The sequence below is a fragment of the Peromyscus californicus genome, unplaced genomic scaffold (genome assembly GCF_007827085.1).
Source record: "Peromyscus californicus insignis strain IS unplaced genomic scaffold, ASM782708v3 Scaffold_5__1_contigs__length_169319896, whole genome shotgun sequence".
In the NCBI taxonomy this organism is placed as follows: Eukaryota; Metazoa; Chordata; class Mammalia; order Rodentia; family Cricetidae; genus Peromyscus; species Peromyscus californicus.
Genome location: NW_026294573.1, coordinates 46,984,052 through 46,998,692, shown reverse-complemented (window position 1 = coordinate 46,998,692; position 14,641 = coordinate 46,984,052). Strand labels below are relative to the sequence as shown.

General features: G+C 44.2%; 1 protein-coding gene across 7 annotated transcripts in view; it reads left to right on the top strand.

Moving 5' to 3' along the window:
• Positions 1-8,202, top strand: part of Dab1 (DAB adaptor protein 1) — an 803,063-nt gene extending 794,861 nt beyond the window's left edge. For all 7 annotated transcript variants that reach the window (XM_052718127.1, XM_052718129.1, XM_052718128.1 and 4 more), the window contains one exon: positions 4,892-8,202. Coding sequence is in view for 1 of the 7 variants with exons in the window: in XM_052718128.1 (XP_052574088.1) it covers positions 4,892-4,936 (45 nt within the window). In the remaining 6 variants the exon portion in view is untranslated. The remainder of the gene's footprint in view (positions 1-4,891) is intronic.
• Positions 8,203-14,641: the final 6,439 nt, after the last annotated feature.

Below are 14,641 nucleotides of genomic sequence, written 5' to 3'. Positions count from 1 at the left end.
GAAGCACAAGTAATATAGCGGTGCCCTGCCTAGGCGTTCCGAGGATCACATGATGTGAGCATGAAAGTACTTTGGGATTTGGGGAGATCATTTAGTGGTACAGTGCTTGACATGATCCCCAGCACATACCCACATATAAAGCCAGGCATGGGGGCATGCACTTGGCAATCCCAGTGCTAGGAGATGGGGACAGAGAGGTCCTTGGGGTCAATGGCCAGACACTAGCCTAATCACTGAAAACCAAGTCCCGGTGAGAGACTCTGTCTCAAACAATAAGGTGGATGGCTCAGAAAGAACAACACCCAAGATTGATCTCTAATCCCCACACAGACCCATACCTACATAGATCCCCATGACCACACACATGCATGGAAGGTAATTTAGAAAGTCTCAAAGTGAAATACGTGTATTTGATATTATTATCACTCTTCCATTTTTTTTTATTGAACTTTGTAGCTTAGATTGGCCGCAACCTCACAGTCCTTCTGCCTCAGCCTCCAAATGCAAGGATGACAGCCACCAACCTGAGCATTATTCCCTTTTAAAATAGAACTGAACAACAGAACCTTAGAAATAATGTATTTGTTCATTCATTCAAATCTGCCTGTTTGGTAGATGTACAAGTTAGAAGCAAGTCTAGCCTAAACTTTTGAAGTGAGCAGTCCTACTTCCTCAGACCTTCATGGAGTGACATTCTTTGATATCCCCAGCTGGAATACATTTGAAGCAAGAGAAATTACCAGGGTTTGGTGAAGGGCAGTGTCTGCTGAGATGGAGAGCCAGACCTGTTGCCAAGAGGTATTTAAAAGATGAAGTTGACTGGAGCTAAGACTGAGGGACATGGGAGATGCAGAAGAGGAGATGAGCTAGATTCTGAGATGAGGAACCAAGTTGTTATTCTGTAGAGCACAGGGTAGCATGCTTGAGCAGGAAACAAGCAAGCATACATTGGGACCAGGCACACTTGAGGTACTCAAGAGATAATCAAGTGGGGAAGAGAGTAGAATGCTGGACCTACCTCTGGAAGTCAAGGTAAAATCGGGGAAAGCATGAAGATTTCAACATGATCTTCAGCCATTTGAGTTGTGGATACAAGAATGTGTGGCCCATGTAGACCAGAGGTCAGGAGACTGTATTATGTATGCTGCGCAGACTGCATAGACCAGCATAGCTTCTCTGTGCTTGAGATCAGAAAGAAGCAAAGAGAAGGGATAATGCATGGAGGTGGCTGGGTCCTACTCTGTGAACAAAACCAGGCAGCTTCCAGCATTGACTAGTAGACTGAAGTTTGCTTGCCCTTGATGGAGATCACACCCAGGGTTTCTAGAATCACTCGGTAAGAGCAGTTGTGGGGCCTGTCATCTACTGCTACTGAAATATATTTCAAGACTACTGACACCTCTTAATTTGGTATTTTTTTATCCATGCTTCATAAATTTTATAAGAAAGAAAGAGGTACTTGCTGAAATTCTAGACTGGGATGGAAATCCACATTGGGACTCAGTGCAGACTGAGCAACTGAGCAACTCCAGCAGGATCAGGCACCTGGCTTTCTGCAGCATCCTGACTTAGTGAATGCATGATGTAAGCTTAATGGCTTGACCTCTGACCTTCGGTTGTCTCCTCTGCAAAACAGTTGCCACAGGTTCATGCAGCTGTAACATCCTAGGATCCTTTAATTTGTTCAAGTTCACTCAGCTACAACTTGGGAAAACTAGGTCTCAAATAATGTCTCCCAACAGCTCACCCTTTGCAGGCAAGCTTCGTTCTCAGCTAACCAAGCAGACGGAACCCCTAAATCATGGCAACTTCTTTAGAATGACTTTCTGGAATACTGAAAATAGTATGAGGTCTCCATGAACTTGCCAGAGCCAGTCTAGAAACTTCTGGATCAAATGGTTTCTTAGCTCCCCTCCAGCTCTTACAGTCTACGATTCTGTGACAGGGAAGGTAAAGCTATTGCCAAAACTAATAATGCATCACAGTGTCAGACTTTGGGATTATCTGCTGCTTGGGGTTTTCCACACCACTGCTCCCCTTCATTAGTGGGGATAATTGAGAGCTGACTGCAGTTGTTGCCACTGTTGTGATGGGTATTTGAAGCTAGATTCCGGCAAGCAGGAGCTGTGTGCATATTTATCTCCACTGCAGAAAGTTAATGCAGCACGGCATTAATTACCCTGTCTGAGCCTGCTGTCTCCTCTGGTTTTAGGTGTCGTTCTCAGTTGGATAAATTAGTTTCCAAAATTGGAATAGAGCAAATTGTAGGGTGAGATCAAGGCAGCTCAACTTCTCGGGGAACCCAGAAAGAAGAATGGGGTGAGTGAGGAAGTCCACACAGGAAGCATTCATTGAGGTGAACTGGGTGATGGAAAAGGTTTCTTCACTTCTTACTGTTCCTAAAGAGTTTTCTTTCTTATTTACTCAGTGCACCGCATCCCTAGAAAACATACATCCACGTGCACACACGCACACTCACACACACTCACAGACTCACACACACTCACAGACTCGTACACACTCACACACATATACACACACATACACACACTCACACACACACTCACACACATACACACACTCACACACACACACACACAACAGAAGTTTCTATCTAGTCTAACAGCAGATGTTGGAAGTAGTTCAGATATTGGAAGGAAATGGATTAGGGCTTAAAAGATCATCCTGCCTCAGATTTTGACAAATTCAACCTTTGGAAAAATAAAGCCAAGTTGAAATGTGCTGAAGACAAGGAGATCAAAATATCGAAGATATTAGAAATCATGTCATACTCACACCAATTCACCAGACCCCCCCCCACCCCATCCCCACAGTGAGGACCTACCATGTCACGTTTCCATGTGTAAAGGTCAATAGGGACAGGGGAAGATGGGACCCTTCCTGTAGTCGGGCATTTCAACAGAATGCATTTACTTAGCTGTCTGTTTCCATCAGCAGGATGCATTCCATGGGTGGAGCACAGAGGTGTGGGGTACAAAGGATATTGCTATATTACAGAGCAGGGTGACCAAAAGGGCAGAAAAAGTTCCTTCTCCCAAGAGAGTGTACCTCTAGCCAGTCCTGGAGGATGATGCATGACTCGGTAGTGAAGTTCTGGGTTCGACTGTGACACGATTACTCAGTATTCATGTGACATTGGGGAAACACAGAAGCACTCTACTGCTTGGCAGATCCCTCATCTATAAAACAGTGGGTCAGACACTGTTCGTCTTCTAGGCCATTCCCAGGAAAGAACAGGGAGCAAACAGTGTGATACATCATATGGAAGAGGCAGCACCCTGACCGTGAGACTCTTCAACCGCTCTCAGCTTAATTTTTTGAGTGTTCTTGTTCTTTGAAAATTTTGCACATAAATATGATGTTTTGATCAAGTCTGACCCCCCGCATTTGCTCTGCTCCAGTTCCTTTCCCATCTGCCCCCGCCCCCCATTGCCTCTTCCCAACTTCATGTGTGGTTTTTTTTTTAAACCACTGAGTTCACTCAGCAATGCCAGTATGTGCCTGGGTCTAGGACCATCTATAGACTGGAGCTTGGGTAGCCTCTTGGGGGCTGCATCCTTGAAGAACACCGACTGTTTCTCTCCTAGCAGCCATCCCTTGCTAATAGCTCTTCAGCCAGGGGGTGAGACTTGGTGCCCACCTCCCCGCTCCATACTGGTATTTTGTCTGGCTTGAGCTTGCGCAAGTCTTGTGTATGCTGCCACAGCCAGTGTGAGCTCCTATGTGCAACTGCCTGTTGTGTCCTGAAAATACTGCTTCACTGTAGCCTCCCACCGCCGCTGGCCCTTAGATTTCTCTGCCCCCTCTTCTGAGATGATCCCTGAGCTTTAGGAGGAGGGGCTGTGGTGTAGGTGTCCCATTTAGAGCTAAGCATTCCACAGTCTCTTATTCTCTGCCTGTGAATGTAAGTCCTTTGTCTCCAAAATGAGGACGGGAGGAGTCTGCTCACAGGACTTCTAGGTAGATGAAGGTAAGGCCTGAAGGTGCGTCGCCAACTCTCAGTGCTCTGCTGATAGGACTTCTGTCTCATCTTCCCTTGCCCTTTCCTCTCCTCCCCTTTCCTCCAGTACTACCAAGTATTATGCTAGGTACTTTCTGTGAGTTATCTCTCCTTCTCTCAAGACCTTTATAGGATTACACAATACTATTTCCATGGTGTGGTGGGAGAAACTGAGGCTCAGAAGGTGTAAGTATCTCTCCCATAACACAGAACTCAGTGAACTTACTCTCTACTATGCCATGCTATTACCCCAATAGGGAATAAGTTTCCAAGCCAAAGACAGGCCTGCCTCTAGGAACTGAGGAGATTGCTCAGTCTTTAAAGTGTGCCATACAAACCTAAGTTTGATCCCCAGCACCCATGTAAAAACCTAAGCATGGTGGCACACACTTGTAATCCCAGAGCTGGGACCTAGAAACAGGTGGGGCTGAGGCTCCCTGGCCAGCCAATCTGGTCTACTGGGCGAGTTCCAGGTCAATGAAAACCCCTATCTCAAAAATAAGGTGGATAGAGCCTACAGAATGAAACTCAGTGTTGACCCTGGGCCTCCACTACATGCACACATGCATCAGACACATGTGCACATATACAAAAACAGCAAAAACACACACACACACACACACACACACACACACACACACACACACACACACACACACACACACACTAAAATCTGAATGTGTTCTTAGGGGTGCCAAAATTGTTGCCAAAATGATTAAGCACCATGATGAGGCAATGCAAAAATAACCTAAGGTCATTCATCATCAGCTGTCACCTTTCTGTTTTTATTCCCAAGCACTCCTTCCTAAAGCCATCTCACAAAACCTGCTGTCAGCAGGGCAGGCCTGACTGTTGTGCCTCTGTCCACAGGAGCCAGAGCCTCTCTATGCGCAGATCCACAGACCTAAGAAATAGCATCAATGCGAGCTCCTGGTGGGTGCTTCAAGACTGGCATGGGAATCAGCCGTGCAGCAGGCTCTCTCGTACTCTCACCTCACCTCATCCCACCGAGAATCTCACAATCACCCAGTGGAACTGTCTGAAGAGGGAACAGAGTGTTTTTTGGCAACTGAAAGAAATACCTATGGCAGCACAAAAAACAGCAAAACAAGACACCCCCACAAAAGTATTTTTAAAATAAACAGAACCCAACATTGATCACCAGTCAAGCTGATGCTTAACCAACAAACACCTTGAGCTCTCTCAGCTGGGTCTAAGATGCCCCCGGATATGAAACCTTATTGTGCTTTTATTTCGCTACCTGTTGACCACTGTAGAGACGCAGATTTGGAGTGGCAGGCATCAGAGAATTGCACCAAGGTTGGCACTAACTCATTTTAGGCCAAAGCAAGGGATCCTTTGTGACCACAGTGTCATCATCCGTATGCCTTCTGACTGTGGCGATGTGCGTGGCATCTCTCCACAGGGCCTGGTCTGCCATCCTGTGTCCCCTGTCCTTTCTCTGTCATGTTTGAGAATCAATGAGTGTACAAATTTTTGTATTGCTTTTGACTTTTTTTTAGCAGTGGGTGAAGAAGTCTTAATAGGGGAGGGAAAAGCCTCTTATGGAGTAAATTAACTTGAAATCACAAGGCAAACGAGTGGTTGGTTATTCATTATAATCAAGAATGTGGCCAAAACAACCCTTTAGTTATCCTGCATCCTGATGAAGAAAGACAGCTTTTGGATGGAACCTTCATTCTGGGGGTAGCAAAGGACATCAAATCCCATTGATGAGAAAGATGGAAAATGCATCCAGTTCCCTAAGAAGCTCTGAACTCTTGAGTACAATAAAATGATGTCTTTATTTTTCTGATACTTCGCTGCTGTGATACTATGCAGACAAGTGTCTTCTCCATGCGCCATTTTCAAAGAAAAATCATTTGCCAAATAATTCTGGTACAATTCTGCTAATATGGTTTTGGATCTTAGAAACCAGCTTTCTAACAGTGACATACATCTTCAGTGTAACAAACTGACTCCGTGGTCAAATGGTTCATCTCTATCTCCTTTTGTACATCAGAAAATTCAAATGGGATTTTTTTTTTATTTTCTAACTTGAAAAGGAAAACCTTACCATTAAACTCTTTACCTATTTAAGGGAAATGGCTTTAAGGAGTTCTCATGATGTAAATATGTCAATGAAGATGCTTTTAATAATGCCATGACACTGTAGAGAAGGTAGCAGGTGGAGTGTAAGGTGCAACGAACATGATGGGTGGGGGCTCACTCTCCAGATGGTTCTCTGGGATGACTGGTACGAAGCTACAGTTCAGAGACAGGCAGGAGTCTTGGGCCAATCAGCAGCTAGTGAACAGGAAGGGGCAGGGATTCATAGCCAGCATCTCTGGAGAGCCCTCACCGTAAGCCCAAGGGAAGAGAAAGGAGGCTCACATTGGAAAGTTTAACTTTCAGAGATTCGGGAAATTGTTCACCTCTCCACTCCCACTTCCTCTCCCATCAGTCACTGGACAGATTGTACGTGAAACAGAAGGATTCGCTTCCTGATTTTACACATACGGGACAAAAATTTAGTGTTCAGTTCATATGGCGAGCACACAACTTTCATAAAGAATCTATATATTTTTACCCTATAGAGAATCGTTATACAGGTCAAGTGTGTTTCCCTGATGTTCCTATGCAGTTACATGTTGGATTTAGTGGTTTAACAAAAAGAGGGAAACCCTCAAGAGTCGTGTGATTGGATCTGGAAGTAATTAGTCTATTGAGTTTGAAAATTTGAAAAGCCAAATTTACCTTGATGTGATTAATTGAAATTGGCCTGTATGCTTTGGCTTCTTCCTGTTCATAGGAACTAACATGGTTTTGAAGATGGTTTTTAAAGTGACTCCTCACACAAAAATCACAGTACGATGTCAAGCTAATTGTTATTAGTTAGAGCTGACATTTGACACTGGAATTCAATTTTCCCAAATAGATAAATGAGCCACATGTCCATTAGAAAATATATGTTAATGCTGCCCTACTGTAGAAGGTCCGAAGAACTAGAGAAACGAGAAAGGTGGTTCACTGCCTTTCTCTGAAGCTGCTATCTGTTGGTACAGGATTCCACACAAAATGTGTATCCATGCTGTGATAAGGTGACCCTCTTGGGCAAAGGAGAAATGGGAAGGTACAATGGCTGGGAACTGTCCTGAAAGCAGTCCTGCTTCTCTGATGTGTTGGCAAGATGGGTGGTGGCCATAGGAAACAGCTTCGGTGGCAATGGTGTCATGGTGCCAAGTCTATCTGAGTGGTGCTGTCGCCTCCCTCACTACGGCTGTCTGAGTTTGCCCATCAGTGTCACCCTTGTCCCCATCCTTTGGGTTACTATGACGTGAAGTGAACTCTGACTGGCATTGCTGTTTCAGGTCTACCATCTGCAATCCTTTTCGTAGCAGGTGGCGACAGCCCCAGCCGATGGTCATCCTTCATTGAGCACGACAGAAACGGAACTGGACCTGAACTTAAGGAAGATACCCAGCTGACACATTAAAATGAGGAGGATAGAGCTGAGATTTTTAAACTGCCATTGATATTTTCATTGGCAGAATACTGTTTTTTTTTTCCCCAAGCACCATTTGGTGAGTTCAGAACCACAGTACCCCTATCCCAGGAATATGTCCAAACAGGAGCTGAGGTACCAATACCAAAAGAGCATGGGGAGTCTGCACAGTTCTGGTTAGATCGATGGAAAGATTCATGTGTACAACTCACTTCCTCATCCTCTATTAGCACTAAATTTGTCACTTTAAATTTTGAAACCAGGGAAACGCCACCTGTCATTCTGTCCCCATTCCCCATAGCTCTTCGATCTTTACATGCCGCAAGACTTTTTTGATAACTCGTATTCATCCCAGCGTCTACAGAAACCCCATCATGTAATGTACCGGGCACCTTCTTTTAAGAAAATGTTTACTCCGTGGGTTTGGTTCCTTTCAATTTCTGCGTTCTGACACATATTTTTTTAATAAAGATGAGAAAGAGAAAATGACTGCTGCAGTACGTTTCTAGACCTACTTTAACTTTACCTCAGACAGTTTGTTAACATATATGGACACATTATTTTTAACTTTATGTACAATGCATTCAACAGAACAGCAAAATTTTTAGAAATTTTCCATTAATTTCTGTAACACGCCATGTAAAACGGTTACAAATAAACATGTTTGAGAACAACAGCTTAGCCTGGCTTTATTCCACAAGTTTCCAGCAGCCAGTCAGGCAAGGGATCAGAGGAAGAACTGGTTTCTGTCATTAAGTTTCCACCTCACCAGAAAACAACCTCAGTTTCCCTGGTTCTGAACTGGGAAGAGCAAGCTTCACTGATGGTCCACGGTCAGGCCTCAGTGTGATGCTCTCGCTTATTTGTATCCATGGAAACTAACATAGTTTGGGAAATAAGCTAGAAAGAGATAGATGTGGTATCTGAACCACAGGTAGTATGGAGCAAGAGTAGAGAAGTCTACTTATGTGTTGACTGGAAAACTATGGCTGATGATGGCTGCCATAGGATTTCCCGCCTTCGTCATAAGTTGTTTCCTCTAAGAGTCTTCAAGAAGGAAGCATTTAGTGTCTTTCCTGTATCCTACATGTGCACATTTTTTAGGAAATCTGAGTCTGGGGAAAGGGGAAATTGGTGTATGTTGAAGAACCAAAAAATGCGTCTACATATTAGTGTGTGTGTGTGGGGGGGTGTCTTTTTGTAACTGAATCTGTTTACATATCCAATAATGAAGCAGATTTCAATTAGGCGATTGAGATGCCAAACCCCACTCCTTTCTAACAGTGGTTGTGTTAATGATTGCATAAACACAAACCTTCAATCTGGCCTTGTTACACTGAAGGGACTAAACAGATGTTATCACCAATTTTGAGAACAGGAGCGAAATGGCTTCGATTTCAGCAGAGTAAATTTGGAGCAGACAGAGAAACAGCTCCCATATGGGAAGAAATGCTAAATCCCGGGTGGAGGAACTCAAAGATGTTGCAGCTGTTCCCCTTGGTGCTAAAGCCCACGCACTTCTGGGCAACTGGTGTGCCCTAATGGGTGCCGGTGCTCAGTGTACGGCCTCCGTCCCTGCTCTAAACAGTCCAGACTGGGTCCACGTCCTTACCAAAGCCTTAGGCAAAGAAACCAAGACACAGGGAAATCACTGCTGCATGGGGAAAATGACAGCCTGGAGAGTTGGAATTTTGAGTCTTCTCTGCTTAAAGCTGATTTCTATTTTAAACTAGTTGGAGAGTTCACTGTTTTAATAACCTTCCACGGGGCAATTGAAAACACTGGCTTCTGTGTCTCACCACACACCTCTGGTTGAGCTTGGGTAGTGAGTGTGATTTCTAGACTTCGCCAGGCTAAAGTAAAAACAAAAGGCCATTGGGTGTGCCTCTCTGAAGTTGTTAAAGAAGCACTGGCTTCTTTACCATCTTAGAAGAGGTGGATGCCCAAAGGGGAAAGGATAAACCTTCTGCCCAACTAGTTCAAACTGAGCTGAAACCAAGCCCTGGGGATTTACTTTGCAAGCCTAAGTGAATCTTTAAGAAGTGACAAATTAAAAGGTGCCCTATTTAACTGTGAGGCGTATGCCAAAATAAATCAGGCAGACATACCTGCTTTCATTCTCTGCTTGAGAGCAAGCCCTTGTTGTTTTGACAGTGAATGTTTTTTGTTTTACCCGAGAGTGACAGTTGGAAAAACGCATAGAATAAAAACAGGTTTCATTGAAATCAACCTTCAGAGCTTTGAAAGCCTTTAAAGGAGGTTTAAATTCAAGGGAAATGTGAGCAATGATCCCTGAAAGATGAGCAAGGGGGATGGGAACAGATGGGAACAGCTCGCAACCATGCAGTGACCAGTCAGTTCTCAGTGTGCGTGGTAGCCGCACTGTCAGCTCCTGCTTTCTTCCGGACACTTGTTTTTTTTTTTTTTTTTTTTCCTGTCGCTTACAATCCCTTAGCAAAGCCTGAGAGGAAAGGAGCATTGCCCCATCTCACCGGCTCCGAAACCGAACCTCGTGCTGTAGAACAGCTCTGCTCTGCGTTGACGGCACAGAGTGCAGCCAGAGAGTGCCAAGCTCTGCCCTCTGTCCTGGGAGGCCTCTTCCTACAGCGTCAAGCCACTGTGTCCTTGTATAAAATGCTTAGAGTCCTTCAAGATTCAGTCTCAAGTTATGGCTATTATATTAGAAACACCATGGCACACGTTACTCTGTCTGATTTGGTACAGAAACCGATTCTTAAGTAAAATGATTGTAGTTATTTCAAAACAAAGGGGGAAATCCAGTTTTATTCCTGAGAACAATAACAGCTCTAACCCAGTCCAATGAATATTTAATTCCCAAACAAAATCTTCACACTCTCTTTATCTTCCAAGGTACAGAGATCTGAAGAGGATTTTTGAGCAGGCGTCCTGCTCATTCTCTGCTGAAGAATATTAATGACTGCCAAGTGGGAAATGTCTAAATGGTCTTGTGAGATGGCAGCCTCTGGTGACTTGGGTCTTTAATCTTCTGAGCAACCTCTTCCCACCTCTGTCATTTAGTCTGGGGTCACTACCTGGAATGGGGGACTAACTGGCCAAGTGGCTGGGGGTAGAATAAGCAGGTCCAGGAGATGGCATATTGTCACAGTGAAAAGTCAAAACATCTCTCTTTGTACTATGCTGGTAACAGCTCTGCTGTACCTAGCCTTTGGGGTGGGTGCTGGAGAAGCCAACATAGGCCTCATCTCAGATAATGGAATCATAATTAAGAACTGAGGGCCTTGAGCTCAAGAGTCCAGGCTAGTGGTTGTCAACCTTGTTAGTGCTGTGACCCTTTAGTATGTGTTGTGGTGACCCCCAACCATAACATTCTTTCATTGCTACTTCATAACTGTAATTTTGCTACTGTTATGAATCATAGTGTAAGTATCTGATGTGCAGGATATCTGATATGTGACCTCCAGAGGAGTCATGACCCACAGGTTGAGAACCACTGGTCTAGGAAGTTAATGACAGAAAGTGTTTCCTCTTATCTGTCTTGTGCCCATTTGGACTTTTGTGGAAAGAAAGAAGAGTGCCCAAGTGTCCCACAGCTGTTCTTATCCCTTCAGGATAGAGCACATCATAGCATGAGCTAAATAAAGCCAGACTTGGTGATTAGCTTGTGTTCAGACAGAGGAGACGATTCAAGGAGGTAGCTGGATACTAGCTATCTTCCTACCAGGCACCAAGACTAAGCAAAACCTTATTGAGGAAATAATGTATCTGAACAAGTTGTCACCCTCTGCTTGTCCTCTGTCTCTTTTCTCATATATGTGGGGAGCATTATTGCTACTATAAGTCAAAGAGAGTTGTGTTCAGATGGTAAGCTCTGAATCCAGAAAATCTGGCTTTAGATTCTGGCTCTTTGGCCTGCCAAGTTGATCAACTTCAGACAAGTCACATAAGCTCTCTAGAATTTGAAGCATGATCCTAATTAGTCTTAATAATAAAAACCCAGAGTCAGATATCAGGGGTGAGAGCTAAAAGATCAGAGAAGCAGAACAGCAACCACTCAGGAGTTCTTACCTCCATGAATCCTCAGACCCAAATGGGGTGGGTGGGGGATATCTTGTCTCTGCTCACCTTATATTCCTATCTCCACCTCCCTAGTGTTGATATTAAAGGCATGCACCACCACCACATGACTCTGTTTCTCTTTTAGACTGGTTCAATCTCATGTAGCCCAGGGTAGCCTTGAACTCCTGATCTTCCTCCTCCCAAGTGCTGAGATTAAAGGTGTACACCAACACTGCCTGGCCTCTGTGGTCAGCTAGTGACTAGTTCTGCCCTCTGATCTCAAGGCAAGCTTTATTTGTCAGAACACAAAATATCATACAACAAGAATCCACATGTCAACTCGAGGGCACTTATGAGAAGTGAATTTGATAATTCCACACCTGCTGCAATTGCTGTTCAATGCACATTGCCTTCTGTTATTATCAAAGAAAGGATGTGAGCTGTGGTGTGCATTTGTACTTTATTTCTTCACTTCACGCTTTATCCTTCCGCACCCATTGTCTCCGCATGGTAACTCTGAAAGTATGCAGAATGCAGTGATTACTGCCCCTCTTTTACTCTCAAAGAAAAACAAAAAGGTGTCTGTGAAATTTTCCACTACCACCATGTACCAGGGATTTATTCATATAAGAATCATTAAGCATAAGCTGTATGGCAGCTCCTGTGATGAGCTCTAGAGATTAAAAAACTTAAATTCATGCATGAGTGTCCCAGCTTCAAGAAGCCGGGGTTGGGGGGGGAGGTAGGAGAGACATAAACTATTGTATGGTCGATTCTCAAATGAGTGTTTGTGCTAATATTATGGCACTGGCTGAGCTGGGTGCTCAGGAATGAGTAGTTGAGCAGGGAGTGATCAATGGCATTGGGTAAAAGAGCATCCGCAGAGACGGCAGGGCCAGTGGACATGGAGTACCTGTAGTAGCTAAAAGTGAAGCCAAGGCATAAAGCCCCCATTAAGCTGTTGAATACCACAGAGTTTTTCAGTTCATATTTCAAAGCCAGAAAAGCAAAGCGTCAAGGGAGTGGTACAATTATGGCCTCATCGTCTGATAGATAATCAGAAATGTCTAAATTAAATTCAAATCAAACATAGTTATAAACCATGACGAAAGAAAGCTGATTCTTGGAATGCAAGTAATAGGTCCAGAGAAGCCAGCCTGTCAAAAACATCTGATAAATCCATTAACCTCTTCAAGAAAAAGACCTTAGAGAGTCAGGCCTAGTGGTAGCATGGCTATAACTCCTACTTCTCAGGATGGTTGTGAGTTCAGTCAACCGGGGCTCCAGAGTGAGTTAAATAACTCAGTAACTTAGTGAGACCTTGTAGAGTGTTGTCAAAAAGAGGGTGGGGCTGGGGCATAGCTCAGTGGCAGAGTGCTTGCCTGCTTGTCTATTGTGTCCAAGGTCCAGAGTTCAACCCTGGGGATGAGGGAGAAAAAGGGGAGGTATTAGAAAGTAGAATTATACTAATATTCCCTTAGCACACAGTCTTAGTCAGGGTTACTATTGCTGTGATGAAACACCATAATCAAAAGTAGGTTAGGGAGGAAAAGGTTTATTTGGCTTACCCTTCCACATCATGGTCCATCACTGAAGGAAGTCAGGGCAGGAACCTCGAGGCAAGACTTGATGTAGAGGCCATGGAGGGGTCCTGCTTACTGCCTCGCTCCGCATGCTATTTTTTTAATAGAACCCAGGACCACCAGTCTAGGGTGGACTGACCCACAGTGAGCTGTGTCCTCCCCCATCAATCACTAACTAAGAAAATGCCCCACAGGCTTGCCTGCAGCTTCCTCTTATAAAGTATTTTCTTAATTGAGGTTCCCTCTTCTCAGATGACCTTAGCTTGTGTCAAGTTGGCATAAAACATAAATGAATAGCTGATATGAAAAACATCTCCAGTGGACCTTGAGGGTTCCCCCATTGAAATCAGAGGTCAAAGATGGGTGTGGTAGCACATACCTTTAATCCAAGCACTTGTGTTGCAGAGGCAGGTGGATCTCTATGAGTTCCAGGCAAGCCTGAACCATACAGTGAGAAACTGTCTCAAAAAAAAAAAAAATTAGAGGTCAAGGCTGTCAGCTGAGCTATTATACATTTTATTGAAATTATTCTACAGTTTAAGGCAGTGCAAAAAGAAATAGCCTGTATAAATGGCATCAGCCTGTGTGAGTTGTCAGCAGAGAATAGAGAAGAGTCTCACTGAAGAATGTTCTTAACTGGGGAATAAGCAGGCATCATGGCACAGCAGAATTTACAGTCATAGAAATGAGGAATGCATGCAAAGGGGATGGAATGAAGGGAAACTTATAAAGGAAAGAGAAAAAAACACTGAGGAGGTGTATATGAGTTTAGAGACAGTAATCCTTGACCACAAAGGTAAGTTACTTTTGGGGTGTTGAAAGGTCAGTAGCAATCCAAGGTTGAACAGATGTGCAGTTTATAACACAGTAGTCTTGAGCACAGTGTTCAGGCAGCGTTTGTTGGAGCTGAGTGTATGTAAACAAGACCAGGGAAGAGTGGACACACTGCGCAGGACGAAGGCTGGAGTGAGGCCCCATGATCTGACAGAAAAGTGCACCGCCTGAAGCATTCGGGGTCTAGCACAGGTTTGAGTTCACCAAAAACTTGTTCAGATTTGGAGGTGGTGAGAAACTGGGCAACAATGAAAGGTCCCACCCCTTTGAAATTCAGCTAAAACCCACAGTTTAAGAAGCCCAGTTAGCGCTGGGTGGTGGTGGCGCACACCTTTAATCCCAGCACTTGGGAGACAGAGGCAGGCAGATCTTTGTGAGTTCGAGCCCAGCCTGGTCTACAGAGCGAGATCCAAGAAAGGCACAAAGTTACACAGAGAAACCCTGTCTTGTAAAACCAAAAAAAAAAAAAAAAAAAAAGAAGCCCGGTTAGGAAGGAACAACCGAATTATCTTTCTTTAGCATGCGCCCGTTGCCTTAGTAAACATAAACACTAAAATTTTTAAACCATAAAATGAGTATGAAATATTCATAAATCTGCTCCTGGTTCCCTGCCAGGAAACCTGCTGATCCCCATAGCCCCTCCTGTGTTCTCCTGAGTCT